Genomic DNA, 23548 nt, shown 5'->3' with positions numbered 1-23548 from the left:
ACTCAAAAATACAAGTTTAATGATATAATCAAAATAACAAAAAAATTAAATTATCACACAAAAAAATAATTAAAATATAAAAATTAAATTAACTCAAAAATCAAATTTATATATATATAATCAAAATAATAAAAAAATTAAAAGATCACATGAAAAAAATATAAAAACATATAAACAAAAATATAAAATTGGTCATTTCATGTGCATAATTATTTGCTATCTTATCAAATGTGAACATCCTATCTTCAATAAACATCGCTTTAAATTTATTAGGTATGATCTCATTTTTAATTTTGTTTTGAGGACAGATACATCCATAACATAACAATCCTTTGATGAGGTTGTATTATTCACATGCACAAATAAGAAATTAAGAATTTTTTTGAAGGGCACCAACCCAATGGGAACAAAGGAAAGCAAACAATCTTTAAAAAGGGCCCAGAGTCCAGACCCACTTGACCGACCAAGAGGGAATGGGAAAAGACACGAAATGGTCCAAACAGCCCCTTACTTTCCGTAGCACCTACCAATGCATATATATAAAGTATGCTTTGGCCTTTGTTCAACCCCACAGGACAAATTTGTCACCTCTGGATACCAAATAGCTGGTGTAGCCTTTGTTTGCATTCACTTCAAATGGCCCTTTCATGCATTTGTCCCAACAGAACCCAAAGAATCTACAGTCATTCTAGGATCAATGAAAGGAGATTCAGATGCTCTATTGTACTTCACCTAGTAGCTACTCAGAAACTTCTCAATTTGTGCTTGTCATCAGCCACATTGGCCGCTTCCAAGTTACAAGTCAGTAGAGCAGCTGGAATATTTACAACGGGAGAAGGATCCCACAGCTTTTGAAACCACTGTTCAGTGGGATCCAGAATTTGCAGTTCCATACAAATAAACAAGATACTGGGGCACAATTCCCGGAAAGAAAGTTGGGTCCTAGGGAAGCAAACAAGAATCCTTTTTGAGATCTTGACTGGGTTATTTCCGCTTTGATGATTTGGAGGCCTTGCGATTTTCGAGCTTCTTTCTTGCAGCTTCAAATTCTGCATCTGTGGGTTCTGAGGGTGCCACGCCACCCCCATACTTTGTGACCATGGATGAGAAAAAGGAATCGAATTGCTCTTTCCTCTCATTTCGGCGTTGGGATATAATTGCATATAAATCGTCTGACCCTTTCCTTGACCTGTGAAGGGTTTCATGGCAGTGTAAGGTTATAATTTGTTGTGTCAAGGGGGAAATGCTTATGAACAAGAAATTCAACACCCAAAGCACAAGGCTTACTTCTCTTTGCGTCTTAAAGGACTAGTAGGAGGTTTAGTTTCAGATACTTTCGTAGCCCACTTCTGATATGCCTTCGTTGACTTCAAATCTCCTACATGAGAGAGAGAGAGAGAGAGAGAGAGTATTTAGTGACAGAAACAATAGTGCGGAATGGACATTTAACACCATAATCTGCTAGAAGTTCACAAGCATGCGGTATATCACAGCTGTATCTCACAAATAATGTATTAATTATTCAAAATAAAACTATCATGCATAAGAGGGCAATCACTCGATGGCATAGATCGGGCTGTTCACATAATGAAAAGAAAAATGGCCTAGTCATATATATCCCATGGTTGGAAATGAAATTTTAATTTGTTTATGTTTCTTCTCTATTCATAACTATCACATAGTTGGACCAAAAGTTCCTATTTATTTTTAAATTAGCAATGTGGCATGAGACGGAAAAATGCAGCTATTCATAGATATCACATCAGAGTGGGGTCAATCAACTGTGCCTTGATCTTCAAGTCCTCAGACCTATGTTTCAGATCACATACTTGCACAACGCCATCCTAGTAAAAGTTAACAAGTCCCACACCTGCAGTTATTGCATCATCAAGTACATCCTTGAATCGATGAGAATCCAGCTTAGGGTCTGAGCAGAGCATCGAACAGAAAAGCCTATAAAGAAAAGCATTTTAGAGGGTGAAAGGCAATATACGTGGGGAAAACATGTCAGTGATATGCGGATGTACCTGTTCATATTACCCTTGTATCTTTTGTACAGGTCAAGCAAATCATTTTTCTCTGAATCAGATCCTCTATAGTTTGCTTCAAACTCCTCAATGTCAGCCTCAGTTACCTGCAACAGATGTTTTTATTAACTTAGCCAGGCACGACTTTGAGAACCAATATTATGATGTAGAATCATAATGGGCCGCCTTCATAGTAGCATGACAAATAGAAGAAAGTACCTTCTTATACATGGTTTGGAAGAACTCCTTCAAATTGTTAACATCTCCTGCAAGGTCCTGCCATTCAGATGATAAAGATTGAGATGCCTGCTTTCTCAAATTATATATATCTATGTAAAGCACATCAAAATTCTGAAAGATCACATTATAGTGATACATTTTGTCATTCAACATTTAAGATGAAAATTTCTATAATTTGCTCGTATTTAAAATTTCAGATATTGTTACCATCACAATTATCATTCTAATTTCTTGTATGCCTTAGACCATCTACAAATAAACTTTTTGGCTTTTAACATGTCTACATTAGAAGTGGTTTGCTGCCAGCAAGTGATCTAAGAATGAGGAGACCCATAACAGTGAGAATATATTTAACAGAGAGAAATGATAATGCTTACATCATCATCAATGCAACCAGTCTGATCGTAGATTGCCCTTTTCTCCTCATCACCAAGAATTGATATCACCTTCTGCAATTGCTGGAACTTCTCTTTTGCCTCCTACAAATAGAAAAACGAAAGGCTAGAAGTATAACATATGTGATGACAGACGCAAAGCCAACAGAGATCAGCGTCTTGAATATGAATATTTCACCTCATCACCAGGATTCTTATCAGGATGTAACCGCAATGCCAACTTATAATATGCTTTTTTTATTTCTTGTTGAGATGCTGTCTTCACCACACCAAGAACCTGCAAAATAGCAGTTGTGTTGATATTTACTTACTCCATGTCAAACTGGGGAACTGAGGGCAGAAAACAACAAAAGGAAACAGGAACAAAAATAAAGTACAAAAAATATACAGAAATTAGAATGTGTTTGGGTTAATCAACAAGGAAGCACAGCAGCACAACAAAAATATGATTCAAATTGGCGTGTACCAAATAAACCATCAACTCAGCCACTTATACTGATTATACTATTAAATTAGTATCATTTTGTCATGGATCATCCAGCTGAATCCAGAAGTAGTAATTAACAGATTTTCATAGAGACGACTACTAAAACAGGAATTCATATTAGAATTATCTGAATAGATCCAAATGATTAAAATTACGAATGAGATGCACAATTAAAAATGTGAAACTAGCAAAACCTAATATAGGAATCAGGTAAAAAGAACATTCATTGTTCTTCTCCTCTTTTTTTCTTTTTTCTTTTTTTTGGTTCTTTTTTGATAAGCAAACAATACACATGCAAAAGAAGAACCGCCTTAAAGAGTGAACCCTGTATGAAAGAAGATTAGGGAACTAGGAGTTAACACTATCCACAATAAAAAACTACAAGATACAGCCTTAAACAACCCCCCCCCCCCCCCCCCCCCAAAAAAAAAAAAAAAAAAGAATATCATTTATAAATTGCAAAAAGAATGTGCAAAGAGAAGATTCCACCTTTAACTGGACAAAAGAATGTAACCCTCTAAACAAAAAAACATCTCTATGCCCTGAAGAGCTCTCTTATTTCTTCCACGCTGTAAAATAGCAAAAGAAAACGATGCTCAAACTATATGCTAGTTGGATCCAGGCCCACAAAAATGATACATGGCTGGCTTGTGAACAACTCTGCAACCAGATCAGCAAAAATTCCAGAATTGAACCTCACCCACTGTATACCTAAGACAACATATACAAAACTCCACAACTTTTAGTCCACCAAGCAATTAAGGAGAAGATGGTTCACAGATTCACTGCTCCCCTTACACATGAAGGGCCAATCAATTTACTTGTCTCTGCTTCATTAAGTTCTCAGAGGTAAGGATTGCATCCCACGCAGCAGTCAAAAGGAAGAAGAGAAACTGGGAGGAAAAAAGATCATAGAAGAAATAAACTATGAAGTTCTCCCTTATAATGGGCACCAAACCCATCTTTCCTCGCCTTGACTAGCCAAGGAATGGTCAAGAAAGCCATAACAAGTTGTCATTGAGTCAATTTTCCCATCATTTAGGCCACATCTAAAATGCAAGGACCACACGGCACCCACTGTTTAAGGGGGCAAACAGTCAATGGCAGACACCTCATTGATGGGAAGCAAGACCAAAATGGACAAGAAAAGTATCCCTGAAGGGCCTATCTCCACATCAACCGCCATGCCAAAACCTAACCATCGTCTCACCCACAGAGAAATTGATAAAATTAGAAAATTCCCCCAGAGACAGTCATTAGATTCCAAAGCCCAACCTCATCAGGACAAACCATCCTACCAGTGTGCCAATTTTCCCTAGCACACCCTTACTATCTGCCACTCTTCTCCATGAACACACACACTTTCCTCAGCAAACCACCAAATTCATTTAGAAGGGCTTGAGTACCAAAGTGTCCAATGCGAAATTCCCGCCCTTGACATGAAGCTACACCTGCTCCCAACAAACGAAATGGTACTTAAAACTCATTGCCTAAACTGCCACAAAGCAAATCTATTTAAAGACTCTCCAGCCTCTTAATAATATAAGCAAGAGTTAAAACCAAGGAAAAGGTACAAGTAGGAAGGCTCAGCAAGGAACTTTTAATAATAGCACCTCTGCCTTCCTTATAAAGGCATTAACATTTCCAAGACACTAAGGAGCTGTTTAGTTATGGAAAACAGCCTCAGTTTTCCAGAAAATTACTCCACAAAAATGGAGAATTAGAAAACTTATTCAAATACAAAAAATTTCCAAATAGAAAATGGAGATCTAGAAAACAGAGTGTTCCAAAATTGAACCTGAACTTGGAATCCTAAAATGAGTTTTCTAAATTTTCCTTATTAATTTAGAGATTTGAAAAAACACGATTTTTGTCACACTTAAACTTCTCTCTAGGATGATACTCCCAATATAGGAGACCATTCAGAGACTCATTTTTATCAAAAACTCAAATTTCTGCTAACAATCTACCAATTTTAAGACTTACACACTTGAATGCCTCTCTTTTTCAGCAAGACAAAAAAAAAATAAGCAAGTGAACTATCACATAGAAGGGCAGCCACCTTTCTTCTAAGTGAATCGATTTTGGGATCTCATCATTTTGGTATCAGAGCATCATCGATCTTGATGGTGAACTTGACTGACAGAGTAGGAGAAATAGAAGGGAGGATGGAAGAAATGCAACTGGGAGTGGAGGCCCTGAGGGGTGAGATGCAATCGGTGGAGAAGAATGTCGCGAACCTGTTGGAGCAATTCGCATGGATGAGAACGAAGTGGAAAGAGCAGGAACGGGAGCGGAAAAGCAAGGAGAAGATGGGAAGCCAGCCTACGAAATTCTTTCAAGATTCCGAGGCGACCCCAGATGTGGGAATACGGTGCGCCGAGACAGGTGGTGGCGATGGGAGTTGGCGGCCGGAAATCAGAGGGCGACGTTTGGAGATGCCTCTCTTCGAAGGCGACGATCCGAACGGCTGGATATCCAGAGCCGAACGATATTTTGCGGTAACGGGGATGACTGATGAGGAGAAGGTAGATGCAGCGGCTTTGTGTTTGGAGGGAGTTGCTCTATCGTGGTTCCAATGGGAGGAAAAGCGACGAAGGGTTAGAGGCTGGGAGGACTTCAAGTTTCTGTTGGGAAGTCGCTTCCGACCCACCCAAGAAGGCTCTGTTGAGGAAAGGTTTATAGCCCTCCGACAGAAGGGAACTATCATAGAGTACCGCTAATGCTTCGAGACATTGGCATCCCCCCTTGAAAACTTGTCGGAAGCCATGCTAGAAGGGCATTTCATAAATGGGTTAAAACCTGAAATCAAGGCTGAGTTGAGGGTGTTGAGGCCAAGGGGTTTGGGGCAGATGATGGACTTAGCCCAATGGATAGAGGAGCGGAATCAAGTGGTTCGGGGAGGGGTGGTTGGAGCAGGTTCAAACAAGGGATCGGCTAGGCCAAACCCAATCTCAATTTTCCAGAGAGGGGGAATTCTTCCACCCTCACAACAGCCCCAAAAACTTACAACAATCCATCCTCCTAACCTAAATCGGCCACAAACCTATGGGCGAGGGGGTAATCCACCCTTCAAGCGGCTTAGTGAGGCGGAGTGGAAGGCAAAAAGAGATAAGGGCCTATATTTTCGATGTGATGAGAAGTATACTATGGGCCACAAGTGCAGAAACAAAGAGCTGCAAGTAATGATGATATATGATGAAGAGGTGGAAGGGGACAAAAGGTTGGAAGAGTTAGTAGCAGAGCTGGGATAGGATGGAGAGGTAATTGAGCTCTCCATGAATTCGGTGGTGGGCTTGACTACACCACAAACTATGAAGCTCAAAGGAGACATCGAGGGGCAGCCGATGGTGGTGCTCATAGATGGTGGGGCAACTCATAACTTCATAGCAAGCGAGCTGGTGCGACAATTGGCATTACCAAGAGAGGAGACAGCTGGTTATGGAGCAATTATGGGGACAGGAATAGCAATGCAAGGGGCTGGAATATGCAAGGGAGTGAAGCTTAATCTCCAAAATCTGCAACTCATAGAGGATTCCTTACCTCTGGACTTGGGAAGTTTGGATGTGATTTTAGGGATGAAGTGGCTAGCGGTTGTTGGTAAAATGAATATGGATTGGAAGGCTCTCACAATGAAATTTCAGGTAGGAGGCATGACAGTCACCTTACAAGGGGACCCTAGCTTAAGTAAGACATTGGTATCCTTGAAGGCAATGGCGAAGGCCTTTAGGGAAAATGGGGAAGGAATGCTATTAGAGTTGGGAACCATGGCAGCAGGGATCAAAGAAGCTCAAGAGGCAGTTCCAGAGGTGCTAGGGGGGGTGTTGGCTGAGTTTGAGAAGGTTTTTTCAACACCGGAAGGGCTGCCACCTTGCAGGAGGAAGGATCACATCATCAACCTGGTTCCGGGAACCACACCAATGAATGTAAGGCCCTACCGATACTCCTATTTGCAAAAAAATGAAATTGAGCAGCTGATGGGAGAGATGCTGGCTGCTGGAATTATACAGCCTAGTTCTAGCCCATTCTCGAGTCCGATTTTGTTGGTTAAAAAGAAGGATGGAGGGTGGCGTTTTTGTGTGGACTATAGGGCCTTGAACAAGGTCACTATACCGGATAAATTTCCTATACCTGTGATAGAGGAGTTACTTGATGAGTTGCATGGTGCTAGGGTCTTCTCCAAGCTCGATTTAAAATCTGGTTACCATTAGATTAGAGTTAAGTCGGAAGATGTTCCCAAGACAACTTTTCGGATTCATGACGGGCATTACGAGTTCCTAGTAATGCCATTCGGGCTGACAAATGCGCCAGCCACCTTCCAATTTTTTATGAATGATATTTTTAGAGATTATTTACGACGTTTTGTGTTGATGTTCTTTGATGACATATTGGTGTATAGCAAGGATTTCGAACAGCACGCACATCATCTACCTTGTGTCTTAAAGGTACTAGCGAACAACCAGCTCTTTGCCAACAAGAAGAAATGCATTTTTGGACAGTTGGAAATCAAATATTTAGGCCACATTATATCTCATCTCGGGATTTCAGCTGATCAGAGTAAGATACAAGCCATGCTAGAGTGGCCTACTCCTACATCGGTTAAGGAATTGAGGGGGTTCCTTGGCCTTACGGGATATTATAGATGATTTGTGCAGGATTATGGCAGGTTAGCAAGGCCACTAACGGAGAGGTTGAGGAAGAATAACTTCTTTTGGGACGAGACAGCCGAGCAGGTCTTCCAACAACTTAAGGCTAAAATGGTATCCCTACCCATCTTAGCCTTACCGGACTTTGGGAAGCCCTTCGTTATTGAGGCTGATGCATCGGGACATGGTATGGGGGCTGTATTAATGCAAGAGCAAAGGCCTATTACTTATTTCAGTCATGCTTTCAATCAATTGGGGAGAAAAAAATCTATTTACGAGAGGGAATTAATGGCCATAGTGTTTGTTGTCCAAAAATGGAGACATTACTTGTTAGGGCAAAAGTTTGTAGTACAAATAGATCAAAGGAGTCTCAAATACTTAATGGAACAACGGGTAGTGAGTCCAAAATATTTGAAATGGATGGTAAAATTGTTAGGATTTCAATTTGAGATACAATATCGGCCCGAATTAGAAAACAAGGCTACTGATGGGTTATCTAGAATCTGCCACCCAACACAAATAATAGCCTTAACAATGCCTAAAGTGGTCCAAATGGATAAGTTAGCCAATGAATTGAAGGCTGATGTAAGACTGCAAAAACTTATTTGGGAGCTTCGGGTTGATTCTAATTCACACCCTAACTTCTAGCTAGTGGACAGTTTTCTCCTTTACAAGGGCAGGTTGTACTTACCCAAGGGCTCCACTCTCATTCCATTGTTACTTCATGAGGAGCATGATGGCAACGTAGGGGGACACTCTGGATTCCTAAAAACCTACAAGAGGGTAGCAGCAAATATTTGTTGGCAGGGAATAAAGAAGGAAATACACAAATACATAAGGGATTGCTCGGTTTGCCAACAAAATAAGTATATGGCTTTAGCCCCCGAGGGACTCTTGCAACCTCTCCCAATCCCAACCCAAATTTGGGACGACATTGCTATGGACTTCATTAAAGGGTTGCCGAAGTCGGGCAAGATGGATTCCATTTTAGTGGTGGTGGACAGACTTAGTAAGTACGGGCATTTCATTGGGCTTAAGCACCCGTTTACAGCTGGGGAGGTGGCTGGAATTCCAAGGTCCATAGTATCGGATAGAGACAAAATTTTCATGAGCAAATTTTGGGAGGAGATGTTTCGACTACAAGGTACCAAACTCAACAGAAGCACAGCCTATCACCCTCAAACGAATGGGCAAACTGAGGTATTTAACTGAACTATAGAAACCTACCTTCATTGTTTTGCTTCCTCAAAACCGAAAGCTTGGTACATATGGCTACCTTGGGCTGAATTATGATATAACACCTCCTACCACATTGCTGCCAAGGTGACTCCATTTCAAGCAGTGTATGGGCGAGAACCACCACACTTATTGAGGTTTGAGAAGGGAACCACCCCTGTTTCAATGGTGGAACAATAGCTGGTTGAGGGAGACTTAATTCTTGAGGAATTGAAAACCCAACTGATGAGAGCACAAGCTGTGATGAAGAAGAGGGCAGATCTGAAAAGAATGGAGATAAAGTACAAGGAGGGGGATTGGGTTTATTTGAAGTTAAGGCCCTATCGACAAAAATCGTTAGCTGCCCATGCAAATGAAAAGCTGGCTGCCCGCTATTATGGTCCATTTCAAATTGAGAAAGAAGTAGGTCTAGTAGCTTATAAGCTGAAACTTCCATCTCATTGTCCAATTCATCCGGTATTTCATGTATCACATCTACGAGAGGCAAGAGGGGCATTGGAAGCTAATGTGGAGCTTCCTCAACAACTTACTGAAGACCTTGAGATGCTGATGGAATCAGAGGCAGTGCTGGGAGTGCGATCAAGATCCGGAAAGAACTTACAAGAGTTCGAGGTGCTCATACAATGGAAAGGGCTACCCCCATTGGAAGCTACTTGGGAACCTTACCACTTAATCCAGCAGCAATTTCCTTTTTTCCACCTTGAGGACAAGGTGAGAGTTGGGGGGGGGGGGAGTAATGATAGGCCCTCGATTTTCTTGACTTACCAAAGAATCCAAGGGGCAGGGGGCAGGGGCAAGGGGGTAAATTGGATGGCTGGCATAACAGCCAGCCATGTTGCGTAAGGGCAGGGAAGGGAAATTGCTGGGTTGTTACACAACCCAGCAAGCGCGTGTAACAGAATTCAGTTGGGAAGGAGTAGGGGAAGAATATGTAAGGGGGAGGGGGGGGGAATGAAAGAGAGGGGGATATCATTCTTGTATTGAGTTTTGGGAGAGTGAAGGGCCTCTTGAACGCCCAGTTCTTCTTTAATCGGACTGTTTGAATTCAGTTTCAGTAAATCGATTTTGAGATCTCATCAGTAGCACAAGCCTTTAGTAAGCTCTATTAGAGATCAAACTCATCTATTAAAACTCAAGTCAACTTAAACTTTGTCCAAGGGGGAGAAACCATTAATGGAAAAAATGAAAACTATAAGGTGGTGTTTCATTGTGGAAAATGTTCTCCAGTTCTCTATCTCCAATTTCTAAAAAAATCTCTAGTTTATATTTCCCACATAAAATTGAAAAATGGGTTCAAATGTTAGAAGTATAGAAAACTAATTTCCAATCTAGAAAATTGGAACATATATTCAAAGAATATAGCAGGAGGGTTTTCTTGTGTGTAACTTGAGTTGGAGAAGAACGTGGAAATGATTCAAAGAAAACTGTAGAGAACCGCATTTTCCAAGTCTCAATATTAAAAAGGAAAATTTGGGACACCTATTTTAGGAGTTCTCCGAAGTTCAATTTAATTTTGGAGAACTGCATTTTCCAAATCTCCATTTCCTCTTTAGAAAAGTTTTGTATTTGAACAAGTTTTCTAATTTTCTATTTTCTGTGGAGTAATTTTCCAAAAAACTGAGGTTGTTTTCCACAACTAAACAATCATTAAATTTCTTAAATGCCATAAAGACCAAAAATCCTTGTTCCTAGAGAATATAACAATTAATACAAAATAAGCAAGAAGTGTTATGGCATAAAATTACCACAATGTATAAAGCTAATCAAGTTACATGTGCATGTGTTATCAATAACAGGTTTTCTAATTTTCTATTTTCTGTGGAGTAATTTTCCAAAAAACTGAGGTTGTTTTCCACAACTAAACAATCATTAAATTTCTTAAATGTCATAAAGACCAAAAATCCTTGTTCCTAGAGAATATAACAGTTAATACAAAATAAGCAAGAAGCGTTATGGCATAAAATTACCACAATGTATAAAGCTAATCAAGTTACATGTGCATGTGTTATCAATAACAAGTTTTCTAATTTTCTATTTTCTGTGGAGTAATTTTCCAAAAAACTGAGGTTGTTTTCCACAACTAAACAATCATTAAATTTCTTAAATGTCATAAAGACCAAAAATCCTTGTTCCTAGAGAATATAACAGTTAATACAAATAAGCAAGAAGCGTTATGGCATAAAATTACCACAATGTATAAAGCTAATCAAGTTACATATGCATGTGTTATCAATAATATATTCCCCCCCCCCCCCCCCAAAAAAAAAAAAAAAACAAAACAAAATGTCGCTCAAGTCATCATCACCATGCTGTGTCAGATCTAAAGTTCAAGAAGCTCAACAGCATTCACTGGAATATGAGAATTTAGCAAGAGAAAAGCTTCAAAGGGAAATCATTTAGAGGGCATTTTCCATGGAGAAAAGTAGTTGTTTAAACAAATCAATAAACTGCAGAGTACAGGAAACATGACTGCATGTCCAGACTGCATGTTGTTAATAAGTGGACCTGTCCATAGATTGTTGGTCATGGATAAATACTGAAGGATTAACAACTTTAGATCCATTTGGAACCCCCTTGATTAGTAAAGGTTTAGAAATTGTATAGCTCTTTAGCCAAAATTCAAATTTCAATTTATTTATATCATCTATTCTTTTATAATGTGTCTTTCACAGAAAACAAGAAAAAGTCACAAGCTATTTTGTAAGGACAGCTTATTAGCTGTTCCAAATGAACCTTTCCTATAAGATGGTTTGCTATATCGCAAGATTTGAAGTAGTCACATTCTCTAGGAAATATAGGTCACAAGTCACCTCTAGTTTTTGAAAGGTCATTACCCTGAATTTGTTTGTTAAATAAGAAAGATATGCATTACTTTTGCATATGAAAATGGAATCAGGAATAACATTTCTTCTCAAGTAAGCAAGTTTTGTTTTCTTTGGACTACCAACGCAAAATACTTGCCTGCAACAACATATTACAAAACCCTAGAATCTATGCGTATGATATAATCAATTCCAAGCAGCTAACAATAATGCTAACTGGTTGACCATACTTAAGGCAACCTAAAGTGGCTTTTTACGATTTTGGAATCTCCATACTGGTCTATCAGAAGCTTGCCCAGTCAATTGGGTTTTCATACTTTGTTGAGAACGACAAGAAAGTACGTCAATCAACCAGGAAATTGATAAACGATTTAAAGCTTTATTATCAATCCTCATTTCTTTAATTATAATAGTTGAGTTCTGGACACTTATTTGCTTGATCCAGGGGCGATATTACAAAAAGAAACACTAAATGGCATATATTATCAAAAGCAACAAAAACCCATAACAAAAACTAGTGAGAAAATCGGTTTTAACTATAAAAAAAAAAAAAAAAATCACTGATCGAAACCCTAAATTCAAAAGAGTTACGGCAAATACAATTCGTGAAACGATCTAGAAAGCACTGTATACCAAAATCAAGCATTACAATAGTGGAAAATACCTCGTATAAGCTCTTCTGAGCGGAAGAAGAAGAAATGTCGACATCATCCTGACGCTCTTGATCTTCCGAAACCCTAGCTTTCTTTGCCTTCCCCATTTAACCCAGAACAAACAACACTCTTGAGTTCTATATGTATGCACGTATGTACATAGATAGATAGAGAGAGAGAGAGAGAGAGAGAGGAAGAAGCTGAAGAAGAGGGAAATCTGCGTATTTGTATAGGGTTTAGGGTTAAAATTCTTTGAGAATTTTGTTGGGTTCTGTGCTGTACTTCCCGCCAATCTCGTTCCTAATTCTTGAACGTTTCCCGCCACCCGATCATCAAAGTCGGCTGCGGATGGCAATTCTATGGCTCTAATCTAGCCACGTCGGACTGGGCCACCCGCCCCTTATTTTCTTTTTGGTAATGTTAATAGGGATGAGTGTCACCATATCTTTATTAAGGGTTCATCTGATTGCATTGATGAAATTTAAGTGAAAATAAATTGAATTTTAGATAATTAAATTATAGAGAAAATATTAATTGAATGCGTTTTATTGACTTAATTTTTTTATCTAAAAATAAATTAAATATATTATACAAAATATTCAAAAACTCAAATATATATACACAAATATTCATACACACAAAAGAGCCAAGAAAAGGGAAGAGGCGAGATGGGAGCGTCGTCTTCAATCGAGCAAGTTCCAGCGGAGCAACATGAGGCCGAGATTCTAGCAACCTCGACCGGAGCATTTTCGATGCTTCATAATGCTTTCACTGTCCTCGTCCTCTCTCTCACTCAATCCGTCGTTGCCATCACTGGTCATGCCTGCCATGCCCGACCTCTAACCACACTTCCCCTCCTTCTCGCGACCGCCAGCCACGCTTCTCCTCTTATTCTCCTTCTTGTTTCCGCTACTCTATTGTTTCTTCTTCTCCAAATGTCTGGAATTTCTTTTCCAACCCTCCCTAAGAATTGGTTTTTCAGCAAAAGTTATAATTGGGCATCACGTATGTAATACCTCAAGTTTTTCTAGGCATTAAATACAACGTTTTTTTGGAAATCGAAGAATACGTGTGAAGTTTCAGGGTAATTGCCAAGGAACTAATGAAGGGTTTTCCGAAAAATAATGGAAACTATCGCAAGAGGGCATCATCTAAGGTATTTTGGAGAAGTTTAAGAAGTTCTAGGACTCAAGGGATATAAGTGTAAAGAAGTTTTGGGCTAAAGAGTTATTTGGAAGAAGTTAAAGAAACCAAATAAGCTAATTTAGTTATGAGACATAATCATGAGGAATCTTGAAAAAACTAATTAACATGTGGTGGCACATGTTTCAAATGACACATGTCGCAAGGGGGAGAAGTGGCTCAAATCTCAAGAGGACACTTGGCGCAATCTTATGAAAGTAATAATTACAACCTTATCTAAGTGACACATGGCACTCTTAGATTGGCTATAAATCTATAAATACCAAGGCCTTGGAAGGGAAATTCTCACCATTAATCAAGAGAAAAATAGGAGGTGAGTTGAGAGGAGAAACTTTGCCTAAAAATAAAGTGGTAAAACGCTTCGTCAGAAAAGTTTGACCGCCACTGTAAAAGGAGTTAAACAGTGACAAAACAACAAGGTAATTCTAATTTCTTTCCGTAGTTTGATAGATAATTGAATAAGAGTCGTGTGGGTTCAAACGAAAGTCAAATTGGAGTCTAGATGAGGGAGAACGGGCCGAAAAACCTCAAGACGTCAAAGTTGGAGAAGCGACGCATGCAGTTCACATGCCACCTGACTGCCACGAGTGGAGCGCGTGGGGCTCCTTCCCCCAGCGCATGAGGGCGCGTGAAAGGCCCTCTTGGGCCCAACTTTTGTATACTTGGTTCTTAAATTTTTCCCTATAACCCCATATAAAAATATTTTAGGTTTGAGTTTCGAAATTATGTTATTTTTGCAGAAAAACTTTTCCGAACCCTGTGAACAGTACCTTAGAGCCTCCGAACCAACAAGATGAGTGCTTCTTGCATCTTTATATTACATACCGAACATTTCGTCTTCACACGGGTAAGGGTGATTACTTGCATAAGCATGACTTTCCTTTAAATCAAGCATTTTCTCTTTTTTGTCATACATCATTTGGTGTGTGTGGCTAGTTGAAGTCAGGATCTCATGTTAGACTGGTGAAAAGTCTTTGAGATGTGAGAACATGATTGATCAGCTGGGGTGATTGCAACACCTCGGCGTTACTACCACACAGACGGTTTCATATCATTTTACATATCTCATTACATGCATGTTGTCTCTTATTGTTGCACTCACTTAGATATAACTATCTAACTTGGGTGTCTCATACCCCTAGAACATTCAACGTTCCAGGTGGGTTAGTCGTGGCAGGTGCCCCGAAATCAAGTCAGAGGAAAGGAAAGAAAGTGGTTCTTGGATAGTTAGCTCATTTACGTTTTAATTGCAAAGCGTTGTACTATGACTTTAGTGTGAGTTTTACTTGTTATAAAATGGAGCCTAAATGATCCCTAGATTTTCAAGTTGTCTTATGACTTTTCAGGTGATTTTTGTGTTAAAAGCATATAGTGAAAGTCTTAAATATCTAGCTTATGGTTTTATAAAGCTTTTAAGTTCGATCATTTGCTTTCGTTGGCAAAGGCTTCCATAAACGCCCTTTGATTACCATGTGGTTGCTAGCGTCATCATGCACCTTTGTATGTGTATCTTGGAAAAAGAAAAGTGAGGCGTTACAACGTAAGTAAAAGTGGGAATTTGAATTACCTATAAAATATGGTCTATCAAACACCACCAATACTGGAATTTACATGAAAAATGGCTATTTTTATGGAAAACATGGCCAATCAAACAAGCTCTAAAAGAAATACTAAATAAAAGAGATAATAACACATAATTTTGTTAACTTATTTCAATAAAAAAGTACCATATAATTGATAATACTACCATCAATTATAATTCCTAATATTTTTGTTTTCTTTTTTTATATGGCAAAGTGATTAGCGGCAAGTGATTCTAAATTTAAGTGAAGTGTTAATTTGAATATTAATATTTATTAAAATATTTATAAATTTACTAAACTTCTAATAAATTTGAGAATTCATACTTCCCAAATTATCTCTGTTTATAATTCATATATCTTGTTCTTATATTTTTATATTTTTTTGTAATTACTCAAATTTTTTATTATTACAATTACACTATTATATTTATATTTTTGAGTTAATATGATCTTTGTGTTTTAATATTTATTTATATATCAATTCAAACTTTTCGTTATTTTAATTACACCTCTTTATCTATATTTTTGAATTAATTTAATTATTATTATACTTTGATGTGTAAAAAAGAATAAAATGAGATGATAAGCACTTGCCTGATCATATCCAAAATATCACAATATGTTTGATGAAAAAAATAAGAGAGTACAATAATGAAATAAGAAAATTGCTAGCAATATTTTCAACTTAACAAATCATTAAAATTATTATATTTTTTATTTTTATTTTACATGTCAAAGTTCAAGGTTTAATTAGCTCGAAAATACAGGTGTATGGATATAATCAAAATAACAAAAAGTTTAAGCTGCATTTTATTTGTTTTTTAATTTTTAGTTTTAAGTTTTTGATTCATTTTCAGTTTTATGTTTTGATAATCTGTTTTTAGAAAATTAAAAACTCGTTATCTTTGTTATTTTAAAAAACTATTTCTCAAAACAAAACATTAGAAAATGCTTTCTTTTTGAAATTTTAAAAATAAACTTTTAATGATATTTTATTCAATAAATTTGATTATTCAGTAAATTATAAATATTTAATGTTAATATATTATTAAAAAATATATACATTTTAAAATTAATGAATTTGGTAATATTTTTTCCCATTACAATAATAAAATATGAATAAATAAATAAATAAATGTGGTTTTAGTTTATAGTTTGTTTTTTATGAAAACATTTAAAATAACTTTTTGTTGTTTTGAGTTTTCTTTATAATTTTTTTTGTTTTCAAAAATATATTTTTAAAAATAATAAAAAAACACGTTTTTATTATTTTAGAAAATTGAAAACTAAAAATGACTTGAAAATAGTAAAGAGAGCGTAATCTTAGATTGTCACACGAAAAAAAAGTTAAAATATATAGATTAAATTAACTTAAAAATATAGGCACAAAAGTATATAATAAAAACTACAAAAAAATTGAGTGGTTACACCAAAAAAAACATATATAAACAAAAATATGGATTTAGCCTTATTTATGGTCTAGAATCATTTTCATCTTTCAATATAAATATTATATGGACACTCATTTATAATATTAATATGATATTTATATATTAATTTATTATATTTTATATAATATTAATATAAATATATAATATATTAATGTATGAGCGTTGTCTAAATTATCGAAGATAAACGTCTAATTAGTATTTTTGTTTTTTCAACGCAAATAGAATGAAATGAAAATTGATGTAATAATGTATGATTGTGTCTTTAAGATTAAAGATTTTATTTATTATGGAATTTAAATAATATAAACTTAATTTTGTGCATTTGTAACACTAATCTTAATAATTTTTAAAAAAAATTAATTTTACCATTTATTTTAATTACTCTATATCTCGTCATTAATAGTAGGATATTTTTTTAATATCTTTTAATTTAATCTATTTGAATTATTTAATTTAACATTTATTTTTAATTAAAAAATATAAAAAATACAAATATAATAATTTTGTTCAAACGAACATAAATATTTTTATCACAAATATATAGATAAATAATAAAATATTAATAAAAAATATTTATTTCACAAGGCTTGTAGCACGTCGAACTTCATCTTGCTTAATCTTAACTCATTTATGAGTCGAATTCTAAATTAAAGATTAAGTTTGACTCGTTTATAAAACGAACTGAATACAAACGAATTTTCATCGCTTACAACCCTCACATGCAGAGGCTAGCAAAATTGGAGTAAATTTGAATAAATAAGATTCAGTTAATTTAGTTTTATGTTTTTGGTAATTCAATTTTATTTTGTTTTGGAACAAACAAAAAAAATGATTTTAGCTCAAATTTGAAAAAAGAAAAAGAAATTGAAACAACTGAAATTGTACCAATTTATTAAAATATCCATAAAATTTAAGTTATTTACAAAATTGCCATTCGATATAAATACCACTCCAGTAACACCAATTGCATCCCTGCGTGGGTTTTAGGCCTTCCATTGCATGCGACAAGAATAATGAAAATGATATTTAGATATTTTATTTTGATATTTTGAGTGATATTTATATATTAATGTATTATATTATAAAACTAATTGAGTCGACAATTTAAGTAACTTAATCGAGTCAGTATGAACATCGTGATTTGTGCAACAATACAACGCGACCTAAAAGTGTAGCATATTTTGTGCCATACCACAATGTCCCTTTTAAATTTTAAAGTTTTAAATTTATTCTCTTTTATCTTATTAGCATCGTAAAATAAAGTCTGAATATATTATTATTGTTATTTTTATCTTATTAGCAATATTTTCAAAATTGGACTCGACATCAAACCGAAGAAGGAGATAGTGTTAATTGTTCAATGGTTGAACCAACTAACACCATATATCAACTAATACAAATAAAAAAATTATAATTCAAATTTTATGGTTCCTATATCAACCCATTACATTCAAATTAAAATTCATTATCAAGAAATTCATCATCTATTTAATCCAATTTGTTTGTAATGTCATAATTTATAGAGTTTTAATTTAGATATCAACTTACATCTATTTAAATAATTAGTGGTTTAATTGTTAGTTCAACATGATTGACTTTTAAAAATTAATTTATTTTATTAAATCAAACCATTTTTCCCTTCAACTCATAGTTGGATGGATCAGTCTGGTATGATTTTAAAAACGCTACTTATTAATTAGGGTTTCAAATTTGTACAATTTTTTAAAAGATGTCTTGAATTCTTCTACATTAAATAAAGAAAACTTAATTATTTTGATATATTTGGATTATTTAAATGTCTCTTGATAAGCTCACCAAACAAGCAAAATAGTTCAATCATTGATTACACTCAAGCACCCATAAGCCTATTTGATTCTCCCATGCAAGTTCGAATACTACTTAAGTGCCAAAGGTAAAATTTCTCAACTTAAGAGCCCTTCACATATTGTCCTATGTATATGGGATGGGTTAATCACAGTACGTGATAGCTCATAAGGTAAGAGACACAGTACATGATGTCCACAAGAAGCCATCTCCACAAGAGGGTGAAACTTCTATACTACAACTGTCATAACTCGAATCTGCATTCTTGTGTGCAATCTACTACCCTGAAAACCATCCGTTCTATGCCCGTATGGGCAAGTTCAAATACTAATTATGAGAGAATCAGGGTCTTTTATTAGTAGTAAAGTCTTAGTAGATTTTATGAAAATAAATATTAAAACTAAGTAACCCACATTGCCATGTGTTTGTCAAATCATCAATTTCGTAATATAACACTTTCAATGTGTTTGGTATCTAAGGTTACGTTATTTTTGTTTTTTAATTTTTAATTTTAAGTTTTGAATTTATTTTTAATTTTTTATTTTGATAGTCTCTTTTTAAAAAATTAAAAATACGTTCTCTTTGTCATTTTGAAAAACTATTTCTTAAAATAAAAAATATAAAACGTGTTTTCTTTAAAATTTTGAAAATTATTTTTTAATAATATTTTATTCAATAAATTTGATTATTTAGTAAATTATAAATATTTAATGTTGATATATTATTAAAAAAATATATACATTTTAAAGTTAATGAATTTTGTAATATTTTTTCTCATTATAATAATAAAATATGAATAAATAAATAAATGCGTTTTGAGTTTAAAGTTTATTTTGGATAAAAATACTCAAAATAACTTTTTGTTATTTTGAGTTTTCTTAATATTTTTTTTATTTTCAAAAATATATTTTTAAAAACAGTAAAGAGAACACATTTTTATTATTTTAGAAAATCAAAAATTAAAAATGACTTAAAAACAATAAAGAGAACGCAGTCTAAGGTTTTGTTATAAGTAAAATAAAGTTGTATAAATATAAAATTAGAATATTTTTTAAATTAAGATATAAAATGATTAAGATAAGACTGAAAACATTTTAAAATTTTTATTAAATTATTTATTAAATTTTTTAAAATATATTAAAAAATATATACATCATTTTTTTTTATCTGTAGAATTCAAGATATATTTATCTTGAAGGAGTAAGATAAGCATATTGACAAATGTCAGAAAAAAAGTCACGACTTATTTTTAAAGGGTAGTCAAATAAATTTAATATATATTGAAACTAATAAAAATCTGAAATATTTTTTATATTTTATATTTTTCAATCTATATATTAGTTAACAAATATTACTTAAATAAAAAATAAGATTTCAATCGACGTCATGTTTAATCTCGTAAATGGAGCAATTAAGATAAGCGAAGTTAAACTAACGACTAGGTATCAAGGCATCTTAATCTTATCATTTTCGACATAAAATTACCTCGATCACTATGTTTAGTTAAATTCAAAGAGTCAATAGCATTATCACGAAAATCTACCAGATTTCGTCAAAACCCTTGAATAATGTGTTAGGTGTGTGTAGCCTAATGAATAGTAAATAAAATTAAAACTATATCATATTTAACTTTCCTAATAAAGCTACATATTCCACAAAGTCAATAGGGAACATAATCTTACCCTTTTTTTAATAAAAAGAAAAAAGAAAAAGATAAAAGGAGAAAAAAAAAAAGTCCAAGTCAGGAATGGCAGAAATGTAAATAAAGAGTTTGGTGAGGTCAGATAAAGAGGTTTTACCGCCTAGGTGGAAAGCGTTTGTTGGAAGAGGAAAAGCCAGGAGTTAAATAGAGCATGAAAAAGCGATCATAAATCAATCCCCCAAACAGCTCCTCCAAACCCCTCCCTCCCTCTCCCCCCCCCCCCCCACCCCGCGGCCCCCCCTCTCTCTCTCCGTCCGTGGATGCCTATATCTCTCTCTCGATTTCTCCGATCGTCGCACCATTAAACCCTTAATTAAGGTAATTTACCAATCTATCGCGATCTTGATTTTGTATATTTGATATATTTCGCCTCGATTTGGGGTCTGTTGCCAGAAATTTGTTCCTAATTTTTTTTTTTTAATTCAATTGTGGTTCAGCAATACCCCGGCCCGATTTTGCGGGTCAAGATCGGCCAAAACCTCTTGCTTTGAAACAGGTGAGGGGTTTCTTGATTCTCTTCTTTCGTTCTAGGTTAGGTTTTCTTCGTGTAAGATGCATGTCTATGTTCGTATGTGAGTTAGGGTTTGTATTTTTGGGGACTTGATATAACGTTGTTTTACTTTATGTTTTATGGGGATTGATTGCAATTTTCATCACGTACACGGTCAGGGATTAATATTTCACGATATTGCTTCTGGAATCTGTAATTGCTTTTGATAGAAATTTAGAGAAATGAGAAGGAGAAAATTTGGAGTATGCCTTATGGAACTTTTTTGTTATGGACTCTGCTACAGCGTTTCGGGAAGTGATTTATTTGCTAATTAAATACTACGATTTAATTCTATGTTACATTTTCCACCAGTATTTTCCTACCAGTGGTGCGGTAAATTTTGGGCGTATGTAGAAGGGTAAGAAATGCACGATTCTTTTGCCACTGCCATGTCTGCTAAACCTGAAACCACTTCCTGCCATTTCTGTTCTGGTGTCTCCTCCTTTATGTAAAACCTTGCCCCATGGGCTTCTGTAAGTACCCTCCCTTACAAAAAAGTAAGGAAGAAAAAGTCTCGAAGAATTTGAATGGGTTAGACTTAGACGTCAAAAAGAAAAGGTTTTAAATGGGTTAATTATCTAAAGCAAATGGTAAAGATTTAATGTGTCAAAATCTTTTTGGATGGAGCTATATTAGAGAAAATTGGCGGTTTTGTTTTTCTAGTTGTGTTAAATGATTTGAGGAAAAGGGTCTTTTACCAATAATTTTGTTATTGAAGGAGTGGAACAACCTCCTTGGCTTCCCTTCTGAAAATAGCATAATAGAAAATAAACTCTCAACATTGGTGGTGAAGTACTTTCTTTCCTGATCAGATGTTAGTTTACCTTGGGCAAAGGGTTTCATTTTAATTTTGCTGTAGGATAATTGAATGATGGAGTCTTCCAAAGAGACTGGATGCCGAGCTCCAGAAGGCCCAATTCTTTGCGTCAACAACTGTGGCTTCTTTGGAAGCGCTGCCACAATGAACATGTGCTCCAAGTGCCACAAGGAGATGATCATGAAGCAAGAGCAGGCCAAACTTGCTGCTTCGTCAATTGAGAACATTGTGAATGGTGGCTCAGGCAGCAATGGAAAGGAACCTGTGGTTACAGTTGCTGATGTACAAGCTGGACCAGTGGATCTTAAGGTTGTTCCTACCCAAGCATCCTGTGACTCATCTTCAAGCCAGGGTTCAGAGTTGAAAGTGAAAGGCGGTCCAAATCGGTGCAGTACTTGCCGCAAGCGAGTTGGTTTAACAGGTTTCAATTGCAGGTGCGGAAATCTGTTCTGTGCGGTTCATCGCTATTCTGACAAACATGACTGTCCATTTGATTATAGGACTGCTGCTCGGGATGCCATTGCGAAAGCTAATCCTGTTGTGAAGGCAGAAAAGCTTGATAAGATATAAGTGCATGGATTGAAGGTTTATATACTGAAATATGATGCTTCCTCTTGCTATCCATGCGTCTTCATATGAGTTGGTTGCTCGCGATGTTAGGTGTCCTTTAGTGATGTGGTGGTTAAGGCATGTGAATGAGGGCACCTTTGCTGTCTAATGAACTTTATGCCCTTGATTGTCAGGGATTACTTTGGTTGCCCAGTGTGTAAGTCTTTATTTCTCCTGGCTTGATGACAACTTGTGGTTTATTTGTAATATGTTGTGCTGGTTCTTTGCAGTTACCTATGATTCGCTTTCTTTATCTTCAGGTTGGCAATATTTTTATATTTCTAAAAATCCATGCATTTTTATTTGGTCTTAAATATTATCTAGAAGTCTTTTATGCTTTAGTTACAGCATCCTTAGATAATATTGTTGTATATAACTCAGCATCTTTAAATAATATTGTTGTGTAAATAATATAACTATTCATACTTATTACAACCAAGCTTGCTCCGTCTGTTTATTTAGTTTGGCTTCTAAATTTACTTTGGCATGCTAATCATAAATAAGATTTTTGAATAAATGCTTGCACTTGGAAAGGTTTGTATGTTTTCTAGATTTCTGATTTCATTGGGCTATACCCCATTCACACTCAGCTTCTTTAATATAGTTCCTGTTTTGATCGTTGCTTTGCCCATTAATGCATTGGTGAAGTAATTCAAAATTCTTTATATTTAATGTCACTGTATCTCGATTTACTTTGTTAGGATTGTGCATCAACTCTTTTATCATCATCATCTCTTTTTTTTTTTTTGGGGTTTAATATATGATTCTACAGTTCAAAGTATCTTCTGATTATTGATTCTACATTGTTGTATCAACCATCATGATGAATTGAACGTTATGGTCTTCTGTTTTGTTGAACGTTATGGTCTTCTGTTTTTTTTTTAATTTTGTGTCTTGTTTTGGATTTATCTTCCCCATCAATGGTGTTTTTGTTTCTTCGAGTGAAGGGCTTTCAAAATCTGGGGATCAATTGGATAATGTATCCATATGTCATTGTTCTGGAAGGATGAGTTGTAGAAGATTCTCGGAGGATAATAATTTGGAAGTTCTCCTTCATCCAAAAATAAATGTTTATATGTTGAAGTTTAAACGTTGTCTAGGGATTGAGTAACCTCCTCAACTTGTTTAGCATTAAAGGTATTCCTTTTATCTATAATTGGTATCAAGTTTGCATAATGAGTAGAGTTACATTAGGTAGCTGATAATCAAAGCAAAAATTATTGGATCTTTGTCGTGTGTTCCAAGACTAAATGCCATTGGGGCTAACACTTGCAATGCGTTGTATCTGGCTCTAGTGCTAAGA

At 35.4% G+C, this 23548-nt stretch overlaps 2 protein-coding genes across 2 annotated transcripts; one reads left to right on the top strand and one right to left on the bottom strand.

The window, feature by feature from the left end:
* Window positions 1-597: 597 nt before the first annotated feature.
* On the bottom strand, window positions 598-12806 carry LOC127789289 (chaperone protein dnaJ 6-like). Its single transcript, XM_052318162.1, has 8 exons — window positions 12518-12806; window positions 2841-2939; window positions 2645-2746; window positions 2247-2303; window positions 2028-2134; window positions 1871-1953; window positions 1288-1378; window positions 598-1189 (listed from the first exon to the last, which is right to left on the bottom strand). The coding sequence occupies exons 1-8, from the start codon at window positions 12611-12613 to the stop codon at window positions 985-987; spliced, it is 840 nt and encodes a 279-aa protein (XP_052174122.1). The 5' UTR covers window positions 12614-12806; the 3' UTR covers window positions 598-984.
* A 7651-nt stretch (window positions 12807-20457) lies between these two features.
* Window positions 20458-22498, top strand: LOC127789290 (zinc finger A20 and AN1 domain-containing stress-associated protein 8-like). Its single transcript, XM_052318163.1, has 3 exons — window positions 20458-20587; window positions 20707-20765; window positions 21679-22498. Exon 3 carries the CDS (start codon window positions 21688-21690, stop codon window positions 22204-22206), a length of 519 nt encoding a protein of 172 aa, XP_052174123.1. The 5' UTR covers window positions 20458-20587; window positions 20707-20765; window positions 21679-21687; the 3' UTR covers window positions 22207-22498.
* The last annotated feature ends 1050 nt before the right edge of the window (window positions 22499-23548 follow it).

The sequence above is a fragment of the Diospyros lotus genome, chromosome 13 (assembly GCF_014633365.1).
Source record: "Diospyros lotus cultivar Yz01 chromosome 13, ASM1463336v1, whole genome shotgun sequence".
In the NCBI taxonomy this organism is placed as follows: domain Eukaryota; kingdom Viridiplantae; phylum Streptophyta; class Magnoliopsida; order Ericales; family Ebenaceae; genus Diospyros; species Diospyros lotus.
The sequence above is the reverse complement of the archived record's forward strand: the minus strand, read 5'-3'. Positions and strand labels throughout refer to the sequence as shown.

What these genes read in the sequence shown, in the direction of transcription:
- LOC127789289 (XM_052318162.1), bottom strand. Translation starts at nt 12,613, where the DNA reads ATGGGGAAGGCAAAGAAAGCTAGGGTTTCGGAAGATCAAGAGCGTCAG. An exon ending in CTCAGAAGAGCTTATACGAG is followed by an intron (nt 2,940 to 12,517) that starts GTATTTTCCACT and finishes GCTATTTTGCAG; the next exon opens with GTTCTTGGTGTGGTGAAGAC. An exon ending in TACAAGGGTAATATGAACAG is followed by an intron (nt 1,954 to 2,027) that starts GTACATCCGCAT and finishes TTTTCTTTATAG; the next exon opens with GCTTTTCTGTTCGATGCTCT.
- LOC127789290 (XM_052318163.1), top strand. Translation starts at nt 21,688, where the DNA reads ATGATGGAGTCTTCCAAAGAGACTGGATGCCGAGCTCCAGAAGGCCCA.